General features: G+C 41.5%; 1 protein-coding gene across 1 annotated transcript in view; it reads right to left on the reverse strand.

The window, feature by feature from the left end:
- Window positions 1–23,483, reverse strand: part of OPHN1 (oligophrenin 1) — a 105,534-nt gene that overhangs the window by 12,151 nt on the left and 69,900 nt on the right. The window contains exons 9-18 of the mRNA XM_090059037.1: window positions 20,471–20,571; window positions 19,063–19,154; window positions 17,206–17,284; window positions 14,937–14,970; window positions 11,925–11,987; window positions 10,723–10,797; window positions 8,572–8,656; window positions 7,755–7,813; window positions 5,439–5,544; window positions 3,774–3,933 (exon numbers count right to left, since the gene is read on the reverse strand). Of these exons, the coding sequence (XP_089915163.1) occupies window positions 3,774–3,933; window positions 5,439–5,544; window positions 7,755–7,813; window positions 8,572–8,656; window positions 10,723–10,797; window positions 11,925–11,987; window positions 14,937–14,970; window positions 17,206–17,284; window positions 19,063–19,154; window positions 20,471–20,571 (854 nt within the window). The remainder of the gene's footprint in view (window positions 1–3,773; window positions 3,934–5,438; window positions 5,545–7,754; window positions 7,814–8,571; window positions 8,657–10,722; window positions 10,798–11,924; window positions 11,988–14,936; window positions 14,971–17,205; window positions 17,285–19,062; window positions 19,155–20,470; window positions 20,572–23,483) is intronic.

Raw genomic sequence — 23,483 nt, forward strand, 5'->3', positions numbered from 1 at the left:
TCAAACATAGTTTAGAAAGGCCTTAGGGTTGCTCTAAAACTATGTTGCTAGCCTACTGAATTCAAGTGCCTGGTAGATGAGCCAGTGAGCACAGCAATACCTTGGAAATAGTCTCTTCCTCTTATGCATGCTACCAAAACCATGGGTACAAGCTCAGGATGGTGGATGAGCTGGCTATGAGACTTCTACAGCACTCAGAAATTCTCCTATGCCAAGGAAATCCCCAGCTGTCTGCTTATGCCTTTGTACAATCAAAGCACCACAAAGACAGAGTTCTGCTGTACTTAAAATCTGGTAGAAACTCAGCACTGGGGAAAGCAATGCATTCCTCACTGTATACTGCTATGTCTCATGGTGGAGGCTTTCTTCTAGACAGATTTCCTGTTATGCATCTTTGCACACACCCACTTCAAAAACTAAAATGTAGCACTTAGCTATGCCGAGGAAAATGAAAGGGGGAAAAAAACCCCAAACCACTGAAGGATGAAACCTGTGTTAGCACAAAACTGCAGGGCATATCAACCATCCCTTGAAGCTGACAGCTGCAGAGAAATAATTTTCCATGCTGCTGACAAGAGCCAATTTAGTCTTTTGCAAAAAGCACCCAAACAAACCATCACGTTATTTGGAATTAGCCCTGAACAACCCTCAGATCCAAGACTCTTCTGGGGGCATCATAAAATAATCTCAGTGAAAATGTTTGTAGAAGCCACTGAAGGCAAATTAATTTGATTCCATTTTATTCTGGGCATCTGGCCTTTAATACTTATGTGGGTTGGTCTTAATTTAGCTGCTCTCATTCATTCAGTTGCTTTCTTCACGGTCGAAGAGGAATTGCAGTAAACTTTGGATAGGAGTTTGGAGATGTAAACTGCTACACGGAGGTGTTAATCCAACTGCTATTGGATTTTATCCTTTGGATAGTAATAGAAGTTGGATAGGGCCCTGAACGAGTAGACACTATAACAGGGACGGCCTGTGTGGAATGGGTTCCCGAGTCATGGACTGGAATCCCAATTGCAATGAAATATCAGAATTGGCAACTCTGACAGCAGGAAGAATAGAAAATGAGTCAACCCTGGAGAAGGACTGGTGCTGTCATGAGATACACGACTCTCACTGGCTGGAGAGGCAGGTGGGGCCCCTGTTCTGCACAGGTACTACAGTGGGGGGACAGGCAGGGTCTCATTCAGGGAGACTTCAGAAAGAAGTAAATGCAGTGTTTTGTTTCATAAAATATCATGCATGTCATTTTCTGTAAACAGAATCCTATGCGTTGCGTGTGTTTTAATCGAGACACTTTTGTCACTCTCAGCCGAATAACTCTGTGAAGTCAAGAAGTGGGATGAGACGCTGCAATGCTCTCCAGCTCCTTTCCCCTTAATCTTCTCTGTCACAAAGCCCAGGCAGAACATATAATAGTGGTAACAGGAGCCAGGCATTTCTGCAATCAGATTATCTGTATGCTGAGAGAGACCAACACATGAGCAGTTGAGGCTCTGTACTTTCACCAGCCAACCCAAAGGGCGTTAATAGCGTCTCAGACTTTGCCGGTGAGTTTGCTATGAATGCCGTCTTGGTACGTGCTCCTGCTTTTTCCATCTCATTTTGTTTGGAAGCCACACAGGCGACATTCCCTGTTCTGCAGCTATGTGCACGCACAACTCCCTCTAAAAGTAGTTAAGGGCAAGGATTCAGGAACTTCTTCCAAACTCAGATCTGTTCCATTTGGATTGCTGGCCTTTGAAATCCTGCGACACAAAGCAGCTGCTAACGCTTAATGGACTCCAACACCCCTGGTCCTGTCCTTTCAAAATGGGGATACATTTTCTCCACCCTTGAATTTGAAGGTCCAGAACGTTCCTCTGGCCTAGGTGCTAAAGAGTGTGCTGTTACACAGCAGTCCTTGATTTAATAGCAACAGTTAATGGCCCATTAAAATAGTGAGGATTATCTGCATCAAAGTCAAGACAAGTTTCACAAAACCTGCTGAAACAACATCTTCATTCTTGGCCACAACATTCTGCAGAAAAGCAACTCTCGGCTTTCAGAGGAAGAGTGGAACTGGCAGAACCACGAAGACCTCTTACCACAAAGCATCAATTGTAGCAACGGCCTTCTGGCTCCTTCTGAGAACTGTGCCAAAATGCAAACCTTTCTGAGATGTGAACACAAGCCCTGCTCAGTTCCTGCTTTTTCAAATGAAAATCAAATTTAAATAATGCAAAGGTACAATGATACTGACCTAATCTCAGCTTCAGAAACAAAGGTTTGTACAGGAGTGGGAGATATTTCCAGGGAGATCAAGTTTTTAATTTAGCCGTGGCATTCACATTTAAACTGTTGAAGCAATGATTACTCATGGAGACTCAGTGAACAATTTCCTTCTCCTTAACGCCTTCATACTGCTCCCTATAAATAATAAATCAATCCTTTTCCAGATTCATTTGAACTGTTTGCTTATGAGTGAGCTGAAGACATATTAGACTCTGAAGTTCCACTTAACAAGCCCAATCTAATAAAATGTTACAACTTAACCTTATAATTGAAAGAATTAAAGGTAAGCAAAGAGAGGACTGGCTTAATTAAAGATTTAATTCTGAATCTCACAGGTGGCAGAAAAATTATACATTTGTCCTGGCTCCCCTGTACCAGCCATAACATGGGCCTGCATCCTCTACTACTTTAAGGAAAAAAGAAAGTACATGCTCTAGCATAAAATCTGAACATCCTAACTTAAGCGTCTACTTGGCTGTGAGAGATTCCTTGGAAGGGATGTCAATGAACTGCAAGGAAATTGCTTTCATAGGCTTCTGCTCAATTCCTGAATCCAAAAAAAAATGTCCTTAAGTACTCAAAATGCCCTGTGGATTCACTTAATCCTATCTCTGACCCTAACTTTTCACATATTACCGCAGAATGCAATCATTCTCTTCCAAATCAGCCTCCAAAATCCCAAGCAGTTCCTTTCTACCACAAACTGTGAATGACAGACTAAGAATTAAGGTAGTGCAACACTGAACATTCAATCATGACACAGAAAACCATGAATAACACCAGTTTGTTGCCAGTTGCATGTGAATAGATATGTACACAGCTAGACCTGTCACAGTGCGGATCCAACCACAAATGGGCCTGCTAGGCACTACTCCAGTGCGAATATTAAATAAAGTTACCATAAAAAGGAAAATCTTAGCGCAAACTCAAAATGGCCCTGCTGTGTCAGTGCCTCCACTTTTCTAACACTTCATCAGCATCCTGTGGTCTCTACCACTTCCACTCTGGAAACTTGACACCTGGATGGGCTACCGTAGTGCAAAGCATTCCACTTAATACAGAACAAAAATGCCAGTTATATGCTGAAGCCTCCCACAAACAGCCCCATTCTAGACCATGCCAGATAGGACCAGTCATTCTGCTAGTATGGGTTCATTCTCAGCCAAGAATTGGTTTAGCGGAAAGTATAAAACTCCTTTCATGTACAGTTATGGAATAAGATTCCCAAATGGGGAAGGGTCTCTCTGATTTCATGAAGGCAGTGATTTTTTTCCCCCCAAGACTTGGGCAAGTCATTTAACAAAACAGTGAAAAACATGTAATTGCTACAATTTCTGCTTCCCCCTTGCTGGATTTCTAAACAGCACAATGAAAAACCATGTGGAGAATCCAACAAAAGAGGCCAATGGTCCAAACTAGAGAGCGCAAAAATACACATGGGACTTGATGGTGCAGAAGCGAGCTTTGGAGGCAAGTTCTTGAGGGCTGCCCCATACCTTTTTAAAGTGTTCGATGAGGATCTCAACCACAATGTTTTGGAATTTGATATTCATCATTGCTGCTACGGTGTCCTCCTGAGCCCGCATGAGGGTGGGGCCAAATATCACCCCCATGTTAGATGGTGACATTAAATTCTCTCTGCTGTGTTCACACACGCTGATGGAAGGAAAGCAAAAAACCAGAAAGAGATAGGATTAGAAAAGAGAATGCTAAAAGCCATTTAAAATCAGCAGGACTAATTCATTCCATTTCCTCTGTATTGCTGCAGCAGACTTGTTACCTAGCATTGTTGAGCTGGCCATAAAACAAGTATCTGGCTATGACGAGTACATTCTTTGGCTGCACAGGCCGTTTGAGGGTACAACGTGCTGGCACTGTTGTTATTTGATCTCTTTGAATCTCCAGCTCCTCTTATAACCCTCTGGGATCCAAAACCCTCTGTGCTACACACACATTGAGTGAAACCTTTGGCTGGGAATACTTTATTCATCCCAGGCAGGCATGAGGAATAGTATTTTATTTTGGTTTTTTACAGCAAAGAAGGACTGTATACGAGCATAACACCTCTGGATGATTTGAGAGAGATCTCTAGGCAAGCTCTTTCTGTGGTTTCAGAAAACAGTTTTGTTTATTTAGCAGCCCTTAGATTTCTGCAGCACATGCAGTCCCACTGAGAAGCACTGACCGGTGAATGATTTACTAACTAAGCTAGGTAGAAACCACATATTTTGGATCTGGAATGGGAGCCAGAGCTTTGGGACTGGGGAGTAGAGAAATCACAAATGAGTTTGCTTTCTGTCATCTAGTTCCTGTTGGTATGAAAGGCTTTCTGCCAGCTTAGGTTTAGCGGAGGTTAAGCCACAACCTGGTGTTTGAAACACCACAACTAGGACTTGTAATGGGTTCTGTCAGACTTTTTAAAGTGATGACTCCAAATTAGGGAGGGGTTTTTAAAAAATAACATCTCTCTCAAGGACTAGAGGTAGGTCCAAACCAAGACCGCATAGCCAGCTTTCCTGCCTGTGGAACAGAAGGGGAAGAATCAAATGGCACCAAGATGAACATCACCCTTTGTGACTACAAGACCAAAGCAGCTTTGTTTTCTTCTGCAGAAGTCCATTGGGAGGTGGCTTTTCCCAAATGGGATGGCCAAAACACTTCCTTCCATTCCAGATGTTAATTCCTCTGTCAAGTATGTCTCTTACCGACTGAAGCCCAGCTTTGAAAATCTACTCATAGTCAGTCCTTGCAGGAGCACAAAGCTAGCAAACACATCGACAGCACATCCAGCACTGACCTCCAGTCCTAGAAAACCAGGGTCTGAAAACCAGTCCCAAATCTCAAACAAACCTTCTTTCTAGCCAGGCTGACCAGTCGATAGAGGTCATGTTCTGGTATCTTGGACCATGTTATCTTTAATTTGCTGCTTGTCACAAAGTGGCCATTGGGCAAAAGTGGCAGGTAGGAAAATAAATAACACTTACCCCGATCAAATGGCAGTGAAAAGAGAGCTAGACAATTTATGCAGCCTAAGTGCTCTGAGTTCCCTGGTGTGCAGTAGTTCACCAGGCTTAATTAAATTTACAGAGAAACACGCTTGTTTCTCTGGCTACATAATTATCACTGTGGCTTAACAGAAAGATTTATTGGATTCTGCTTACTTGACCAGGTGTCGTATGAGGAGTTCCAACATCTCTCTGTTCTTGTCAGGTAGTTTATAAACTAGCGAGTGAATGGCTCCCAGCCTGTAATCCAGATTCTCAGACTCTGGAAAGAAACAAGACAGAAATTTCTGCCTGTTGCTCAAAGCAAATCTGTGGGTGCTGTTCTCTTAGAAGACGGGGGGGGCCTTATCAAAAGCAAATGGATGTAATCACCAGGAGAGTGAGATTACACATCGTGAGAAACAAAATGAAGTGGAAAGAGAAGAAATCAAGCTTAAAAATATGCTCAGGGCTGTATTTTATATCTGAATTAGTGCCAATGAAATGTGTTGCATGGATAAAAATGGCACAACAGAGTTTTCCTCACAGTTACCCATGCTATCTCAATCATCACCTAGAAAAATCAGTGCTGGGAGCAAAGGACAGCTCATTTTTATGGCCTCTCTGCTGAGGCTGTTATTAGCACAGATCAACACAGTACTGTACTTAGGGTAAATGTGGGGGGGTGAAGTACAGAGTCCCTGCCCCACACTGCTTACACTCTAAAGGGCACAAGCCAGTATGGATCAATAAAATACTCAATGTAAAGAGAAGGATGTGTGATTTTTACAGCTGGAAAGCTTCATGTAGCAGCTGAGGTTTCTGATGGCGGAAGATGAGAGGGTTAATTTTTCTGCCCACCTGGCCATTACTGGTTTAATCACAGCTAAAAAACTACTAATACATTTGGGGCCTGAACATAATCAGCTGGAAGAGAAAAAAATTCTTTTGGTGGCAGGAAGAAGAACATTTTTCATCCTCCAAGAGCCAAACCCAAGGAGATGCTGAGCCCTCGCAGTTCCAGAGATTCCAGACAGAGCTGCAGGTGCTCAGCATGGTTTAACCTGGATTGTTTCCCATCTGCAGTACCTTCTTCAAACAGTTGCTCTTCTTTTTGTTAAGAAAGACAGCTAAGTAATCGCAAGACCAAGGTCACTGGCTCTGCACTCCTGCTCCAAGTGCAATTAGGGGACTAATTTAAACAACTACTTTAAAACCATTTCACTTTACTTGCAAAGAGACATTCTAGCAGACTGAGGAAAAGCAGTTGCTTGAAATGCGTCTCTACTCTAATTAGGCGCTGTTGGCACACACATGTGGTTTGCTGATCTTTGTGAACACTAACAGCTCCATCAGGAAAATACATTTCATGTATTCAAAGGTACTATGGGATCAGCAACTCTGAACAACTTGCTTTGCCAAAGAGGACATCTGAGCAGCTGCCTGGCTGCAAGTGCCTGACATCTTATGTCCCTATTTACCCATTAAAAAATAAACATGATGCTCAGATTGTGTCCTGTTAGCATACCCATGTAATTTGCCTGACCTTTGCCAGCCGGGTCTGTGACTTAGTACTACAAGCCCCAGCAGAAAAATGCATTTCACACACTAGCAGGTCTTTTGAATTCACCATCCCAGGATAAATTCCAGTGCCAGCAAGGGCTGTGAGAGCTGCTGTGGCCACAAACATCTGTCACCTCCTGTATCTATTAACTATTAAAAAACTTGTCCAGAATCAACTGTGAGGACAAAACTGCTTTTAGAGTGTTTTAAAAATATCCTTTGGCTCTCAGGCCCACCTTGAGAGCACTTGAAGAGCTCTAAACCTAGATACAGGGAAGCATGCTGAGAGGTGACTGGCATGAGGGGAAGAAAAGGTGTGCTTCCTTTTAGGAGTGCTTCCCTTCAAACCAATTAAGAAACCAGAAGAAGCAGGGGCAAGGCTCTGCTACCTAAATACAGTGAGCCAGATCCCCACATGGTGTAGGTCAGTGTACCCTAGTGAAGTGATGTCAACTGACTCACGGAGAACGTGCTCCAATATGTAGTGATCCTGCAAAATGCCGTACCCTCACCAATCCCACAGCTCCCTGACGTACCGAAACATAAAGTGTCACTTGCTGATGAGCAAGGCACAGAGGAAGTCTCAAGACCCAGTATCCCAGAGGCTAAATCATAGTATTTCCCATCCCTATCAGTTCCTAAATGGATGTGGCTGCTGCACTGGCTCTGGCCCTCACTGGTTCCCATATAGTACAAGGGCACATGTGAAGAAAAAAAAAAAAAAAAAGACGCCCACCACAGGTTCTGCAACTTGTCTAAAACACTTCTACCTGAGCTAGAACGCCATGTGCAAAACACTCAGCATTTTCTCTCGTTATGAGAGAGAGAGAGACAGAGAGACAGAGACATAGGGAGATGCAGTACTTTGATTCAGAGAGAATGCTGAAAAGTAGGGACAAGACAAGCAGGAGGGAAGCTGCTGGGACTTACTGGCAGCCAAGACCAGCTCTTTATGAAGCTTGTATGTCATGACGGGCTCAGACAGGTTCCTGAAACAAAGAGAAAGAATACTGAATTCCTCCAGGAGCCAGGGAGCAGCTGTGATTCTGATCTCATTACTGCACAAGCAGCAGCAGCAGGTATAATCTCATTGTGCTCTCCAGTACCAATGACTCCCGAGGTCCAGCTCGCTTTCCTTTCCTGACCCCTGTGAGTTATGCTCTACTGTGTATAGGGTTTTTAAAACAGATGCACTTTTCAAACAGACAAACACAAAAGCTACGTTCCTTGCTCAAAGAGTTCTGGTGTTTTTCCGTCACCCTCCCCACAATTGTTTTTCTTAGTAAAATGGGAGCACTCTCCTGCTATTGATGTTAGCTTTCTTTTGATATATTCATCCACCTGGCTCCTCCCTGAGGCAGAAGACAGACTGTTCCTTAGTGACCAGGGCAAGGGTTGGGAATAAGGAAATCTTGAATTCCCATTCCAGCTCTGCCGCCAACTTTCCACATGACAATTTTTCTGTCATGGGCTGTGATTATCCCCTGCCTATTAAGAGACATTTGGACAGTGACTCTAGTAACATGAGTGGGGAACACAGCAAGTGGATAATGTCTCTAGAGCATTTTGAATATGAAAAATGCTTGATGTTACAATATTATTTACAGAGAAAAGAAAAGGAGACTGCTTTGAAATAAATTTAAAGTATATTGCAGTTTGCTGAGCCCCTGACTTAGGCTACTAATTAGTTACCACCTCTCTCACCTGCCTTGGGCAATCTCAACCAGACAGAAACCCATGAAGCTACCTGAGGTAGAATTTCAATGAGCTGGTAATGGTCTTGATGTCCCAGTCACTGCTTTGGAGATCCACATTCCCTGGACATTTTGGATCTTGATGAGGAAAAGGATGTAAAATAATAAGACATAAATTAGCTTTGAAATAACCCTGTTTTTTTAAATGGATATCAAAATACATTTGGGCAGGATTTCCTTTCATGGCAGAGGAGCCTGCAGTGGCGCGTAAAGGAAGCTGGTGATTCTTCCTGGTCAGGTAAAGCATAACACCAATGATAGCGCTGGTGGCCTTGATCTTCTGGAGAGGACGTTGCTTGGAGGGAAGAGGATGACAGTGTGTTTAAAATTAGGGGGAGGAGGAAGATGGAAAAGGATGTGGCCTTAGCATGGCCAAAATAATACAGGGACTGACTTCCACCATAAGTCACAGAGGTTGGGTATGGAAAATCCTAAGGGCATGGGCAGATGAATAAATTATGCTGAGTTAAAAGGAAGAAAGAAACACTTACTGCATGTCAACTACTCTTCAGTCACTATTTTGGGCGTCTGCTCCTATCCTGCAGCCAGTGAAAACTACACTGACATTGCCAACTCCCAGATGAAACAGGGACCCACACAGTCTGGCTTCCACTTGCCCCAGGACAGCAGCAGGCATGCTGAATAATTACTACCCACCTGCTGACATTCTGTGAGTCTCTGCACTTTTAACTCAGAATAATGTATCTGTCCATACTCATGGATACTGTACACACTACATTGCCCATCAAGACTATGGATTGGGAAGGTAGGAATTGAGAAAAAATTAACACTTTCAAATTTCAGTGATTAATCATCAGGAAAGTGCAACTACGCATAGTATTCTGGCGTTCCAACTGGGTGGGAAGCCAATAAAATGACATATCAGGATAAGCAAGCTGTTTAAAATAATAAAAATAATCACAGCGTTAGCAGCCTTTGAACAGAACATTTACATCATGTGTCTATTCAGTGATGTAAAGGCAGTTGTCTTAAAGTCTGCTCATGTGGAAGTTTGGTATGGACATAGCTCTTGTCCTGTGTTCCAGGTTTATATAGTCTCCCCTATCTGGCAAGATATTCATGATAAGGATTCAGGTCTTGGGTATCTTACAGACCTGCCTTTGCCTTTGTGCCTTGATGCTTTGATGATTAAGCTGATCGTTTCCCAAGCTGCAGATTTGGGTCTAAGAGCAAGATGCTCTTAGCACACAGATCTAGACTATGGGACATGTTCCTTGCTGTGGTCCAGGGTGCCCAATGTTGTTGACCTTCATAAAATTTTGCAAGGGCCTGTCTGTTTATCCTGGGTTCTTTTAAAATAGAGGAGGCAGAGTGGGGGATTGTTAACAGTGGACATATTTGGTGGCTGTTTTATTGGAATTGTCCCTACAGGTTGGCAAAAGACGTGACTAAAATAAATAACTGGTATCTACAGTAGTGATTCTCAACTCGGGTACCCCAGGAAGGTGAGGGGCTTTGAAATCCTTTCAGAGGAGCTGCTGAGTGCCACACAATATTAGCACTGTTAAGTGTGAAACATGGTTTACAAGATAAAGCCAGGGATTTCAAATAGGAAGCTATGGTGTCAAGAAGATTCTGACCTGCTGTAAACCTTCTGAGTTCTCTGCCACAGAAAAACTGCTGTATATAAAGGGAAAATCACCCCTCAGGTCCGATTCTCATCTGCATTAATGACCTTTATCCTGCCACAGGAGAGCAAAGGGATCTTCCTGTACATGACAGTCAGGCTCTATGTACCTGGGGGTGGGGAAAGGGGCCCAGATTGCAACATGAATAATCTCTATGCTTTTGTCTGTACTTGCACCTGCAGTCACCAAAGGCTGCGAGGTGACTCCCCTGCTGCGTTACTGTTTCCTTTACTCCTCTAAATCTGGCAGCACTTAAAGCTTAAAGGACTAGGTGATAGAGCAGCCTGGAAAAGCGGCCCAGAAAAGGAGAATGAAAAATGATACTTCAGAAGAGCTAGCAGAGAACAGCAGCAGCCTGGAAGGCAAATAGCACAGGGAGATCTCTCTGCAAAAGTGTGCAGAAGTCTGTTTCACTTGGAAGCTAATCTTCTTTGTCGGTGCCTTAGAAATATAAAAACATGACAATTCAGTCACTTAAGAATAACTAACGCTTACCAAAGAATGCATTCAGAAGCTTCTGCACCTGGATATTGCTGCCAACAGTTCGATACACGCCCTCAGTAACGATCCCTGGACAGGAGAAAGATGAAAACCATTCATTTCGTGTCCTTTTGAGACTATGGTAGTTCAAAAGCGCCATCTACTGGAGCAATATTTTCTCCTAAAAAGCTAAGAGGGTGTCAGTGTCTGTTGCAGAATTGAAACACTTACCCTAAGAACCACATGAACAACTGAGAACAAATAATTGTAAATAAAACAAAAAACAAAACAAAACTGGCCACAGACTGATCATATTGTCCTCTAATGCATTTGTTAGGCAGAATGAGTCATCAAATATTTCTGCAAACTGCTCAGGCCATGTAGCTAATATGTGAGAAACTGGTGGCAAGTATTCATTAGTGTAAATTGAGCTGTTCACTTGGGACATTTCTGTTTTTTGACTGGATCAGTGCAACGCTTAGAGTCAGATTTCAGAGATGACTAGTCACAAATCTGAAACTGACTTCTTGCCAGTCCTGCAACATCGCTTTAAATCTAGTTTGTTACCAAATTGGTTTGCTGGCATCACTGAGAAAGTAAAGACAGTCAAAGCTGATTCTTTTAAAGTATGAACCAATATTTGGAAAACTTGTTTGCGTTATTTACTCAACTATGTTTCCTTTCCTGCAAACGCCAGTGGTTATACAGCATGGCTGGGATTTCTAGAGTCAGACTACTTCTGAGCAGATTACTGTTCTTCAGACTGGGGGACAGGGTTGTGGCTAAACCCGCAGGAATGCTTTGAAAAATTAAACCTCACATACGTATTATGTTTAAATAAATCTTTATTTTCTGAAGATACCCCCTTATGTTCACCTGACACATGCCTGAAAATAGTTTCAGAAAATGTTCTACTGTGGTCTGGTACCAATCATGTGGTATTTCAAACTTAAAGGCAAAGTTTTTGAGAAACTGAGGAATGACTGAAATCAAAAAGAAAGTGGGAATTCAACCTTGACTAGTGTGTGCTGCTGCAGGTATTCTACGAAGACACGGTTTCTGTCATTTTGACATACGCTCTTTATCCAGTGAAAAAAGTTTGATTTTTATATGGCAATTTTGTCATGAGGAAGAAATCACAGCGCAATCAAATGCCATTCAAACAAGTAAATGCCAAAAGCAAATGGTTTCCAGTCACCGTGCTGATATCTTCTTACCTTTTGTCTCTACTGCATTGATGCATTTCCTTACAAACTTGAAGCCAACCTCGTTCAACTCCACTATTTCAAACAAAGGGAAGCAAAGTTAGCTGCCTGCGCGTCACATGCAGTTACTGGGGGAGACCTATCAAGGATGAAGTTACCGCAGGGTCTCACCTTCCAAGTTCGCTGCTTTTTTAGGGACTACATTTTCCAATCCAAACGTGTAAAACGCACAGCCGCAGCCACAGCCTAGTATGCAAATATTTTTCTGTGCAGGGTCAAGTCAAGGCTGCATATCCATTTAGCCCCACCTTGCACTTGTAAGGTCAGGTATTTATATCTCTGCATTGTTCTGAGCAAAATTACAAATGTATTTTGAAAGCTTATCCAAGATTTGTTTGTTTTCATTTGTTCACTATTTTCCCCTCCCAAATTTGCTTTGCTAATAAGCTTCCACCCCACTTTTAATACATAATAATACTGTAATTTGGAGAGTTTAACCATACATAGCTTGCTGCCTGACAAGAACTGATTTGCAGATTCCAGTGTAGTAAAAAACCTGCGGACTGGCCTCTTCCATAACGCAACAGCATGTAATATGTATCTACTTGCTGAATTACAGAAAACAACAGATCTATACTAAACAGAGAACACAAGCCTTCCCACTGATTAACCAACATAGTATTACAGCAGTGGCTTTTCATCATAAGCTGGAATGCTAGTTTTCTCTGATTTAAAAAAAAAAAAAAAAATCCCCAATTTTTGTTTTTACAAAAGTACCCCAAAATCCACGTTTTTCTATGATTAAAATGAAACACAGCTATATATAGCTCTCTATATTAGTGGCGTTTCATTTTAATCATGGAAAAATGTGGATTTGGGGTTACTTTTTTTAAACCAAAAATTGCAGATTTTTTTAAATCGGAGAAAACCAGGACCCCTGAAAAGGCAGGCAAAAAGCCGGCCTGTTTCTTATAGTGTTTGCTTGATTGATTCTATCTTCTTTAAGTAGATTACAGTTCACCTCGGACTAATGCGATGCCCAAGAAAGTCAGTCCGTTATACCTCAGTGGTATCCTACTTTGTTTCTTAGAGCCCAGTCCTTCAACTTACTTAAATGGGTTATCTCTAGTCACACTGACCCTCCTAATGACTTTGGTGGGACCGTTTATATAATGAAGTTTTGAGGAAGAGGGCCCATGCTATATGTTACTATGTCACTGGTTTTGTACACTGAAGTAGCAGTCTGTCTGTGGCAAACTGGTATTTTGAATTCCTCTCAAATATCACTATAACTGGGGAGAGGAAAAAGGCTGTCTAAAATCTCACTCATGGCAACTTTATATCAGAAGCAGGATTTCTTCCAAGGAATTTGGATCATGTCTATAGCTAGTCAGCCAGGAAAACAAAAGTTCTTTGATGGGAAATTTCAAAATGGAAAAAACTTCATTCAAAATGCGATTGGTCAAAAAACAAAAACAAAAAAAAAGTTTTTACTCATTTGGATTTCAATCCAAATTCCAATGGAAATATCTGGTTTTGAAAATCTGGTTTCGAAATATAACACCATTCCAACTTCCCAACCTTTTTTTTTTATTATTTTCCAGGAACTATTCATCTCAAAATTTCTTGTGGAAAATGCAAAGTTTCTCCTTGGCCCTGATACTTTAATGTTAAAATTTGGTTTTAACATTAAGAGTAATTGGTTTGACAAGAAACATTTCCTCATGAAATCTATGGATGAACTCTCCTCAGTGCACTCTCTTGCAAGGACTTGTACGCTTGCCACAGCTACCAGCAAGTCAGTTTTAAGGAGCACACCTTTTCTTGGCATCTTTACCAGAGACCTGAGAAGTAGAGTAGCTTAACAGAAGGACCCGCTCACATCTATTAGCAGAGAGTCAGCGCCTGATTTACCAGTCTGCATGGTGTCCAGTTCCATGCTGTTACAAATAGAGTTCATCTGTACTGCTGAGCTGGAAGGAACATAACTCATCTTCTCCAAGTGGGGACTGATCAGTCTCAAGGACTATGTACAAAAGGAGTTTCTTCCATCCAATAGCTGTACAGATTAAGGACATGCTACACAAGTCTGAGTAACTGAGCAAATCATGCCTAAGAGGCAAAGTGCATATTTTTCAATACCCACTAAGATGCCTCAGTAGGAAATCTGAAGTACTGAAATACTGGAGGCAGGGTGGTCGTAAAGATGCCACATTGCAGACCGTAAGCAAATGCAAAATGAAGGGGGTAGGGGGAGAGCTAAGGAGAACACTTTAGTATTAGCTGTAATGGGCTGTGGGTATTTGCACAGTCAACTGATTGAATGTGTGGTATTCAAGGTGGCACTCATGACCTCTAGCTCAAAACCGGAGATATGAGAGAACCCAATGGTTTTGGATTTTCAAGAAATCCTTTAAATATTTTCTTTCTTTTTTTTTTCCCCCAAAGGTTTACTGTGCAAAACTCTGTCAAATACCATGGGACTCTTTCCCTCCCTCCTATGTTTTCTGATGGAAATGTAAGTGAAAACCTTATGTGTTCTCACTGAGTGCTTTGCAATTCTGGTTTGAAAATCTTCCTTATCTGGCTGGAATGGCCAGGGGATAAAATTAAAGAAGTCACACAGCAACACAATCAGCAGGTTTAGCACCAACTGGAACATGAAGTTCAAGGGTTTTGAGCTGTATTTGAAATCGAGAACTTGCATTTTTCCAGTGGGGAAGGAGGGCTTGGAATTAGCAAGTTCTCCCATCCCTGCCCAAAAGAACAGTCCTTCTCTACTTAAATAGCTAAGGGCTTATCCTGCACAAGGGCTGAACTCTCTCAACTCTGAGAGACATAAAGGTACCCTGCATCTTTTAGGATCAGACCCCAAGAGCTCTGTAGTGTTTTTAGCTCATTGAGCAGAGGGAATACGCATTTCATCCAGAAGGAGCAGCAATAAGCAAATCTACAAGTTAAGTTGCACAGCTTCAGCACAGGCAGCTCTTAAGCTTCAGAGGAATAGAAACATGAAGGACTCACTCTCTTCCTGTTTCGTGATGGGACTGTGGTAGATCTAAAAAAAGGGAGGAAGGGGAAGAAAGAAAAACATAAGCAGGCATGACTTGTGGTTTACTTCCCAAAGAAAATCCACCACTACTTAAATGAGTGCAGGCAAGTCACAAGCACACAGCAGATCTATAGTCTCCAATGCAAACTGTCTTATAATTAAACAGCATGTAAATCTCTATTTAGCAAAGGAGTTATAGCCTCCCTAAGTTTCACTGGAGCACCTGTTTCCATACTGAAAACATTACTTTACCCCTGAGGTATACTGCATAAATCAGGTTGGAAGCAATGTAGTTAGGCCTACATTTATTTACACAGAATAATAATACATAGTTTTCTTCATCCTTATGCCAAAACACCATGTGTATATTTCAAAAATGCTACTTGGTATCTTTCCTCCCAGAGGTTCAAAAGCCCTTTTCAGACAGTAACAAATTTTATAGAAGCTGGTTGAAAACTGGACATTACTCAGAATCTCAGTGGCTTTCCATCATAAGCAAGTTCACCCTCCTCATTATTTAATATTTATCTATATTCACACAACCTGTTCTTTGCTTGCTTCATATGGACACCCAGGTAACACAGGAACCAAGATTGTTTACTAATTTATATAAAATGAAAATCAAATATTACCTGTTGGTCTCCTGTTGTGAAAAATTTCAGTTACCCTATAGAGAAGTTTGCTCAATACTATGTAACTTATGTTATTGATCACAGCACACAAACCAGTGAACAATACTAACAACATCACTGTGGATTAAAATTTGTTTGTGTAAACTATTTTTTGAACATCTAAATTCTCGGAAATTGAGAGCGTGACTCGTGAGTTGCAAAGGTGAAAAAAGGCTACAGTTGCTGGATAATCAATTCACAATGGATAATTTTACTCATTCTAGAGAATGAGTAAATTTACAGAAGAAATTTACAGTTTTGCCTGAAGATAGATGGGTTAAGTGTTATCTTTGTTTTAAAGGTGAAAAACAAAACTTCTGAGAAATGCAGTGACTTGCCCATGAAAGAGACCACTTTCTTCTGACACAGAATCTTGCATTTTACCAGTAAAAAATGCCTTCTTTTCACAAGGACAGGTAAAGGCAAAGGCTAATTTGAACAGCTTTAGCTTGGCCTTTTGATTATTTTTACAAAACACCTGACATAACCAGAGATTCTCCTCAATTTTCCACGACAAAAGCACCGTTCTAATAATTACTGCAAGCTTGTCATTCCTTTACTTCACTGTTGTACTTGGAGCCTGAGTAATTCACCAGGTGGGATCCAGGAAAATGCACTTATAAGGGTTTTGCATTAACTCCCACACAGTTGACTTGCTTTACAACATGTAGCAAACTTTGCAGGGGGCACCAAACAGTCCTTATGCTAGGATCCCACCCCTCATGCTTCTCACCATCAATACAGCTCTGGGCAAAAAAGGACTTTGATGGATCAAGCAGGCTTCAGGTCACAAAAGCATGTGACATCCCCCCCCCCTCTTTCTCTCTACTTTGGTTAGTCTGTAAGGTCCAATTCTACTCTGCTTTCTGCCAGAATTAGGTGCTAGTCTTTTTACAAAGGTATTGGATAACATTGGGCTGTTTAAGGAAAAGGAGCTGCCAAGGGATGTAGGGAAATGGCAGGAAATATGTTTACTCACATTGCACACAGTGCTTTCTGTTTACAGGAAATTCTGTGAAACAGAGAAGTTTATGCTGGGCTTAGATTAAAGGACGGAAACCAACAAAGAAGCACAGACAGCTTTGGAAAATCTATGCTCAGACTGTTTTCTTATATGTCTGAGCACATACAAATAGGATGTCTACAATGCCAGACTAGATTTAAAAGCAGCTGTGATATACAAGCAAGAGCAAACAATAAGCAATCTGTTCTTTCATACGGATTAGGCTCTAATCTCCCATATGTCCAAATAAGTTTTATGGCGTTTGCTGTAGGCCAGTATAACTACCAGAAATGATATATCATACCACAGAATAAAAGTGGACAGTGCGGCATGGTTCTGACTACTAACACCACTTGGAATGAAGAATGTGAAAATGTATCTTTAAAGCTCTACTTCCTCCACTGAGACCACACAAAAACTGTGATGTTGCTGACTGCACAACCAATATCATGAGCTCTCTAAGCAGCCTTACCAGTATGTTATGCATCTAAGCGTGCAAAATTACACCGCTAGAGGACACTGCACACAGCACATCTATCAACCAGGCACCAATTCTGGAATACTTACTGGCTCCTTTCCATCCATGGCTTCCATCCATAGCCGTCTATTAGCTTCTGAAAGAGCCTGCAATGTGATGGTTGCAGACCTGTATGGATTTTTACAAAAAAAGGCACAGAGGAATTTATTCTAGGAGCAGAGAGTATGTTTCTGGAAGCCATTTCAATACTACACAAGACTGAATATAAGTGGTGTTCTGAGGCCACCACACACACACATTTTTAAAGCAGGTGTCTGTTGCAATATTACTAACACAGGGAAGTGACACACAGGGGTGGAAGTTACACACAGGCTGATAGCACTGGTAGAGAAATCCCTAAATCAACCTATCCACACATTGTCTTCCTGTATTCATCAACAGGGAGCTAATCATGCAGACTGCAATGCCCAGCAGTGATACACCAGCCTGCCCTCACACTTATAAGCTTGGGAACACTTTTTGACAATTTTTCAGTTGTCAACAAAGGGTTTCTGAAAAATCATTAGTTTGTGTCAGGCTAACTGCTCCTCCCTCTTTTGCCAAGCACTTCGGAGACCTTTATTTTTTACATATCCAGCAAAAGACACATGGAAAACACGCAAGAAAGGAGACAGGTACAAAGGACCCCTGGACTAGGTAATCTGACCAAACACGTGACAGATACAGACCACCAGAGCTTACTCTGTGCAGAGTTCATCTAGAGAACTAGCTACTGAGTCAAATGGTGGACAATGCAGTGGTGAGATCCTACCCACTGGCATTCCTATAACTCACCAATTCATATTTAATTAACTGCTATCATATCAATTTTCTAGATAGGGGGACAAATGAGTTTAGCATGATGTTACCTAACATTAAGAAGAGGGCTGAGGGTTGATAAAAATCTTACGGTGGAGTTCTCATGTGGTGATAAAGTCGTCACTGTGTACACAGACTACACATTCATATACACGACTGGATCACAGTTTTCTGGGGTGATCCCAGTATATCTCCCTTGTGCTGAAGGAATTGGCCAGAGATTCAGGAAGACTGCCCAATGCAAAGTGCCATGTATATGACAGTCAGCCTTCATATGCTTTTATTCCCTTGCTACTGTCAATAATAATCATCCTATGCGTTATCATTAGTGGGCAAAACTCCCTTCAGCCTTCTGTCACCCTTGTGCAGGTAAGACTCCCTGGTAAGCATCTTGAGTAACGAACAAAAAATTTAGTGCAGTGCCATATATTTCAAAGACTGCATGTTATTCCAGAATGCACAATCTGAAACCCAAGGCTCTAAACTTTAATCCTGAGTTCTGCTCCCTTTGCAAGTAATCATTTTCAAAGCACTTGGTTTCTTTTAGAAGTCCAACCTAATTCATGCCCTACTACTATAAAACCACCTCAGAGGTCCATGGAAACAGGTTTATATGGTTTATAGTGAATGGCATACAAATAATCCAAGGGGTAATGCTTCAGCTGTGTAAAATAGCTATACTGTAGCTATATCAAGGTTAAAGATGCATGAAGAAGTACAAGCACCTGATCCTTACTGAAAACAATGGGAAGTCAGGGCCCTTCATGCCTCGGAAAGGGAGGTCACAGGATAAGATAGGCCCAGTAAAGTGCATTCTCAATTTAACAGCAAGACTCCCATTAGTTTCAATGGACTTTGGTTCAGGCAGCAGGACTACAGGCTGAGGACAAAGAACACTGGATTCCCTACATGTTCTTCCTGCGCACATAAAACAGATTTTAGTATATTCAGAGATGATTCACCCTCACTCAACAGAATTGTAAGCCCCATGCAAAGGAAAGCAAACACACAAAGGACATGCCAAGAAATCCGAATGGTGTTTTGAATGTTACAATAATGGGAAAATAGCAAATCGCCCTCCGGCTCACCTTTCATTGGTTTCAATGTCAAAACAAAACCTCTTGTCTATAGAATCAGTTTTTCTCCTTACGCAGGACTTCAAGGTCAAGTCTAAGGTGCCCTGGAAAGAGAGAAACATTTAAGCCAAAACAAAGCACAATAAAATCTGGAGGGAGGAGTACAATTTTTAGAATCCTTTGGCCATCTTCCTACTATCTGTGGAGACATAAGGAATGATTGTGCAATCTCAGCATGAGCCTTGCTAATCAACTAGTATTTGTAGCATGATGGCAGATGGTACAGTGCACCAGTCTGCCAAACTGTAACTGTGATAAAAATCAATTGGCTTAGTAAGACAGGCTTTCTCCCCGTAACACGAGTTAGCAGCTTACTAGGATTACAATGTGAATAAGAGTTTAAAGTCCCAGTATCTAGTCTTTCATTATGCATTGGTATGGCAGAAATGTTGCTTACGATAAACAGGTCACTAATGCCGTTAGACCAGGCAAGGATCATGTCTCTCTATGTATCTGTAGAGTGTCAAATGCAATGGAATCCCAATATGTATTGGGGTTCACAGGTCATGCTACACTAGTATCAAGTTACCAGCAGCTGCAGTAATGAACCAAACCATTATAGGAACAGCTCTGAAAGCCATTTCAGTTGGAAAAAATGTGTTGCCCAAATATCACCCTCTTGTGTTTTTTGCAAACCCATAAGAAGCTAGCCATTAGTGCACAAATGTGGAATTAATCTTTGCCCAATGGTTGTTATCTGTCATCTGGAAAGATTTTTGGATCAAATAGATTCTAAAGACTTCAACTGTGTTGAGAACATTTTCAAGGCATCTTATTTCTTTCTGTTATCACTGTGCACATACCATATGTTTTTGGGGGGGGCGGGGTTAAGAGCATTAGTTATTGCTGCATTATTCTATTATGTACTGAGAACACACATTTTTGGCACAACGGATTGTAAGGGATATTAACTGGTATTTTTATAAGCCTGGACATGATTCAGCATTTCTGAAGATATTTAGCTATACAGTAGATGTTAACAGTTCCATCTAGCCAGCAAGTTCAATGAATGCCCTTGCTAAGTGTTTCCAGAAAATGTCTTATTCTCTTTTTCTTGATGGGGTTGATTTCTTCAGCTCAACAATGACTGAGGAACATATGTGGCAGGGGAAGGAAGCATTAACTGAATCTGTTTCTGCTACATCTGTCCTGTGCCTAGAAAGAGCCCTTCCATCTTCAGACCTGTTGATCCAACACTTACTTCACTATCAATACTTTTTACAAACTGAAAAACTGTGCACAGTATTGTTTCATGCAGGCGGGCTATTTACAGACATGCTTCCTCGAAGAAGGAAATAAACCAGAACCAGGTGCCTGCCTTGCTGTTTGCAAGCTATTTCTTTGGGAAAAAAACACTCACTTGCTTAGCTCCAGCCTTCTGTTCCATAGGAGTCATCCTTAATGTCTTTGTCTCCTTCTCGTACTGGCAATAATATTTCACCCAAGATATGCCAAGGGCCCCTACAAAACCAGAAAGTCAAACATCAATTAAGAAAATGTTTGGGTTTCAGTGTAAACTGTTTGGGGAGAGAATGTGATTTTCTGTGCATTTGTATGGGACCTAGAACCCTACTTTTGACTTGGGGCTATTAAGCAGTTCCTCAATATACAGAGTACTAATAATGGGTACAGGGCCTCAGTATAATAGGCTGCAGAGTACACAGATGTTTTATTCACTACAGTTTTATTTATAACCTGGTTACTGATAGCAGCAGCAGTAATCAGGGAGGAAAGTGAGCATTGTTTATCATCTTGAACCAGTCAGTATCCCCAGACGGAAAAAGGGAAGAAAGGGTGTTTGTGGGAGTGGATGATAGCAAGTCATCCAGGGCTGGCCATGTCAGCAAGAACCCAACCCTCTGGAATATCTGCTTTGAAATGGACAGCACTAACATTTCTTGTATTTTCTTTACTGACAACTTTTGTGGACAGAGAAAAAACAGCAGCACATTCAACTATAACTTTCAATCTATATAAATATCATGCCAAGGTTTATTTTCCACTGTGTTTCCATTGTTCTAAATAAGTAGTTTTACATGTTCAGTTAATATTTAAAGAACAAAAAGCACCAAATAGCATATTTAAAAGGCCGTGTTTGTTTTCTTTATCCAATTCATAGGAAAAAAGATTAAAGGCAGTAAATATAGTTCATAATCATACAGGAACATATAAAATTTACTTGTGGTCCAGAATTACCATGTTTGTGTTTTCTCTTTAAACATCAGACTATTTAGCAGTGACACAGACAAGGGAAAAGTAGAGTTATCTGGTTATAAAATTAAAAGAGTTTGCAGCCCTGGCCCAATATCTTGCTTACTAGCTTCCCTGCCAGAGCTTTTGAAATTGTAAATGTTTGTACTAGTAAAGCCACTGACAGATATAAAGCACATGAATTAGTAGAGGGGGGTGGGACTTCATCATAGGACCATACCAATTATTAGCTGTCAGTGGGTGTATCTATATGTGCAATTAATGCACAGCAATAAACTCCGGAATATATCATGCCGGAAATTATTGCTCCTGGGTGCCGTATTTAAATGTGTGCCCAGGACCACAGCACGTTGAGCCAGGTCTGAACCCCCATGATTCCCTGTCAGCCAGGGCTGCTTCAACCCAGCTCAACACACTGTAGAGGGGGTGGCTGGGGCACAAGGATGCTTCAGTACAGAGCTAGCCGACAGGCAGCCCCGCACTATAGCATCCTCTTGCCCCAGCCAGCCCCATCAGCATCTACTTGTGCACTGCTGCAGTGTAAAACACTCCGCTGTTGTATAGAATGTGTGTTTACAAGTGCTGTACTAACCTATGGTGGGGTTAATTAGTTTACTCCATCCTAAAAGCACTGCAAATGTAGACACTGAGATATTTACTGCGGAGATAATTAGGCAACTACACAGTAAACATTTGGTGTATATACACACCCAGTGAGGGCTTTTATCCTAGCAAGCTCATCCCCACTAACTAGGTACATTACAACTTGTTCACCAGATGGAGTCACTGCATGAACTATCTGGTAGAAAGACATAGGAGATGGAAAATATGGAGGCAGCAGGGAAATAATGTATATGAAGGTTTCTTGCTTCAAATGCTACATTGCCAGCTAGTTCTATGACTGAAAGAATGTCTCCTCTGCATTTTAAATGTCAATACAAAACTGATGTATTTGCAGGCTGTGAATACAAGTATTATCTTAGAACCAAGGACAGGAATGAGCTTTGGCCAATGTGACAAATGTAACAGCTGTCCTGATCTTTGGGAATGCCAGAACTGCCTTGTTTTGGACACACAAATCACCATGATTCATGAGAAGCATAAAATAAATAAAAGAACAGCTTCTATGTCTCCTTCGTGTCTATGGGAGTATTTAGAACTAAACTGTAACTCCTCATCACAACTTTGGTGGACTACCATGCACACAAAAGACACACTGATGCCTTTTCTGCTGTGTGCCTAACCTACATATCCACTCTGGTATACTTCTGAATACACAGATTGATTTATTTGGACAGTCTCAAAACACTAACACTCAGCTCCTCAAGCTTGCCAAAAGTGGGGAGAGAGGACATCTGGAGAGGATGGAGGGACATAAACTCCCACAGTCTCACTATAAAATTAGCATCAGAAACCTGGTATGTGCCTTCTGAACAAACTATAAATTTAGCCTCAAATGAACCTGTGGAAAAGGAGAGGACAGGACAGGACAGATTTTAACACTCACACTTCAGTTTCAAGGGAACTCCAGGTATGGGATGAAGCAGTGAGTTGAATATTGGTAGTGGTATTGCAGATATTTTGCAAAGAGAGATATTTTGTATTTAGGAGTAGCAGATTCTGTTATGGGGACTGAAATCCTCCTTATTCAGGGAGATACCATAATATTGGTCAGGACCCCAAGTGTATTCTGGTAAAGAATCGTCAAGTCTGAATCTGCCCATCTTTAGAATGGACTCTTGAATCACACCCATGTAATTACCAGGCAATTAGCAACTTGCTCATGTACTCTCAGTCCAAAGATGTTGTCTGGAACAGTACCTTCCCCAGCTACACTGGGGCTGTACTGCACTTAAAGTTATTGCTAAGTTGGGATGTGGCATGGGAAGGTATTAAGTGTGCAGCTACAGCAGTGGTTCTCAACCTTTTTTAGGCTCAAGGCACCCATTGGAAAATGCCAGTGCTCAGCTTTCATTCTTTTTCTGAGTACAGAAAAAATAACAGAGCAATTATTTTGCAAGAAGTCAGAAAGACCACAACAGGTCAGAATGTTTTTGACACTACGGATTCTTAGCTGAAATCTCTGAGTTTCTCTTGTGCATCATGTATTCACACCTAAGAAGGCTAACACTGCATGGCACCCTTGAAAGGATCTCAAGGCA

Source organism: Crocodylus siamensis, chromosome 8 (assembly GCF_052110815.1).
Source record: "Crocodylus siamensis isolate JL-2025a chromosome 8, ASM5211081v1, whole genome shotgun sequence".
Taxonomy (NCBI): Eukaryota; Metazoa; Chordata; order Crocodylia; family Crocodylidae; genus Crocodylus; species Crocodylus siamensis.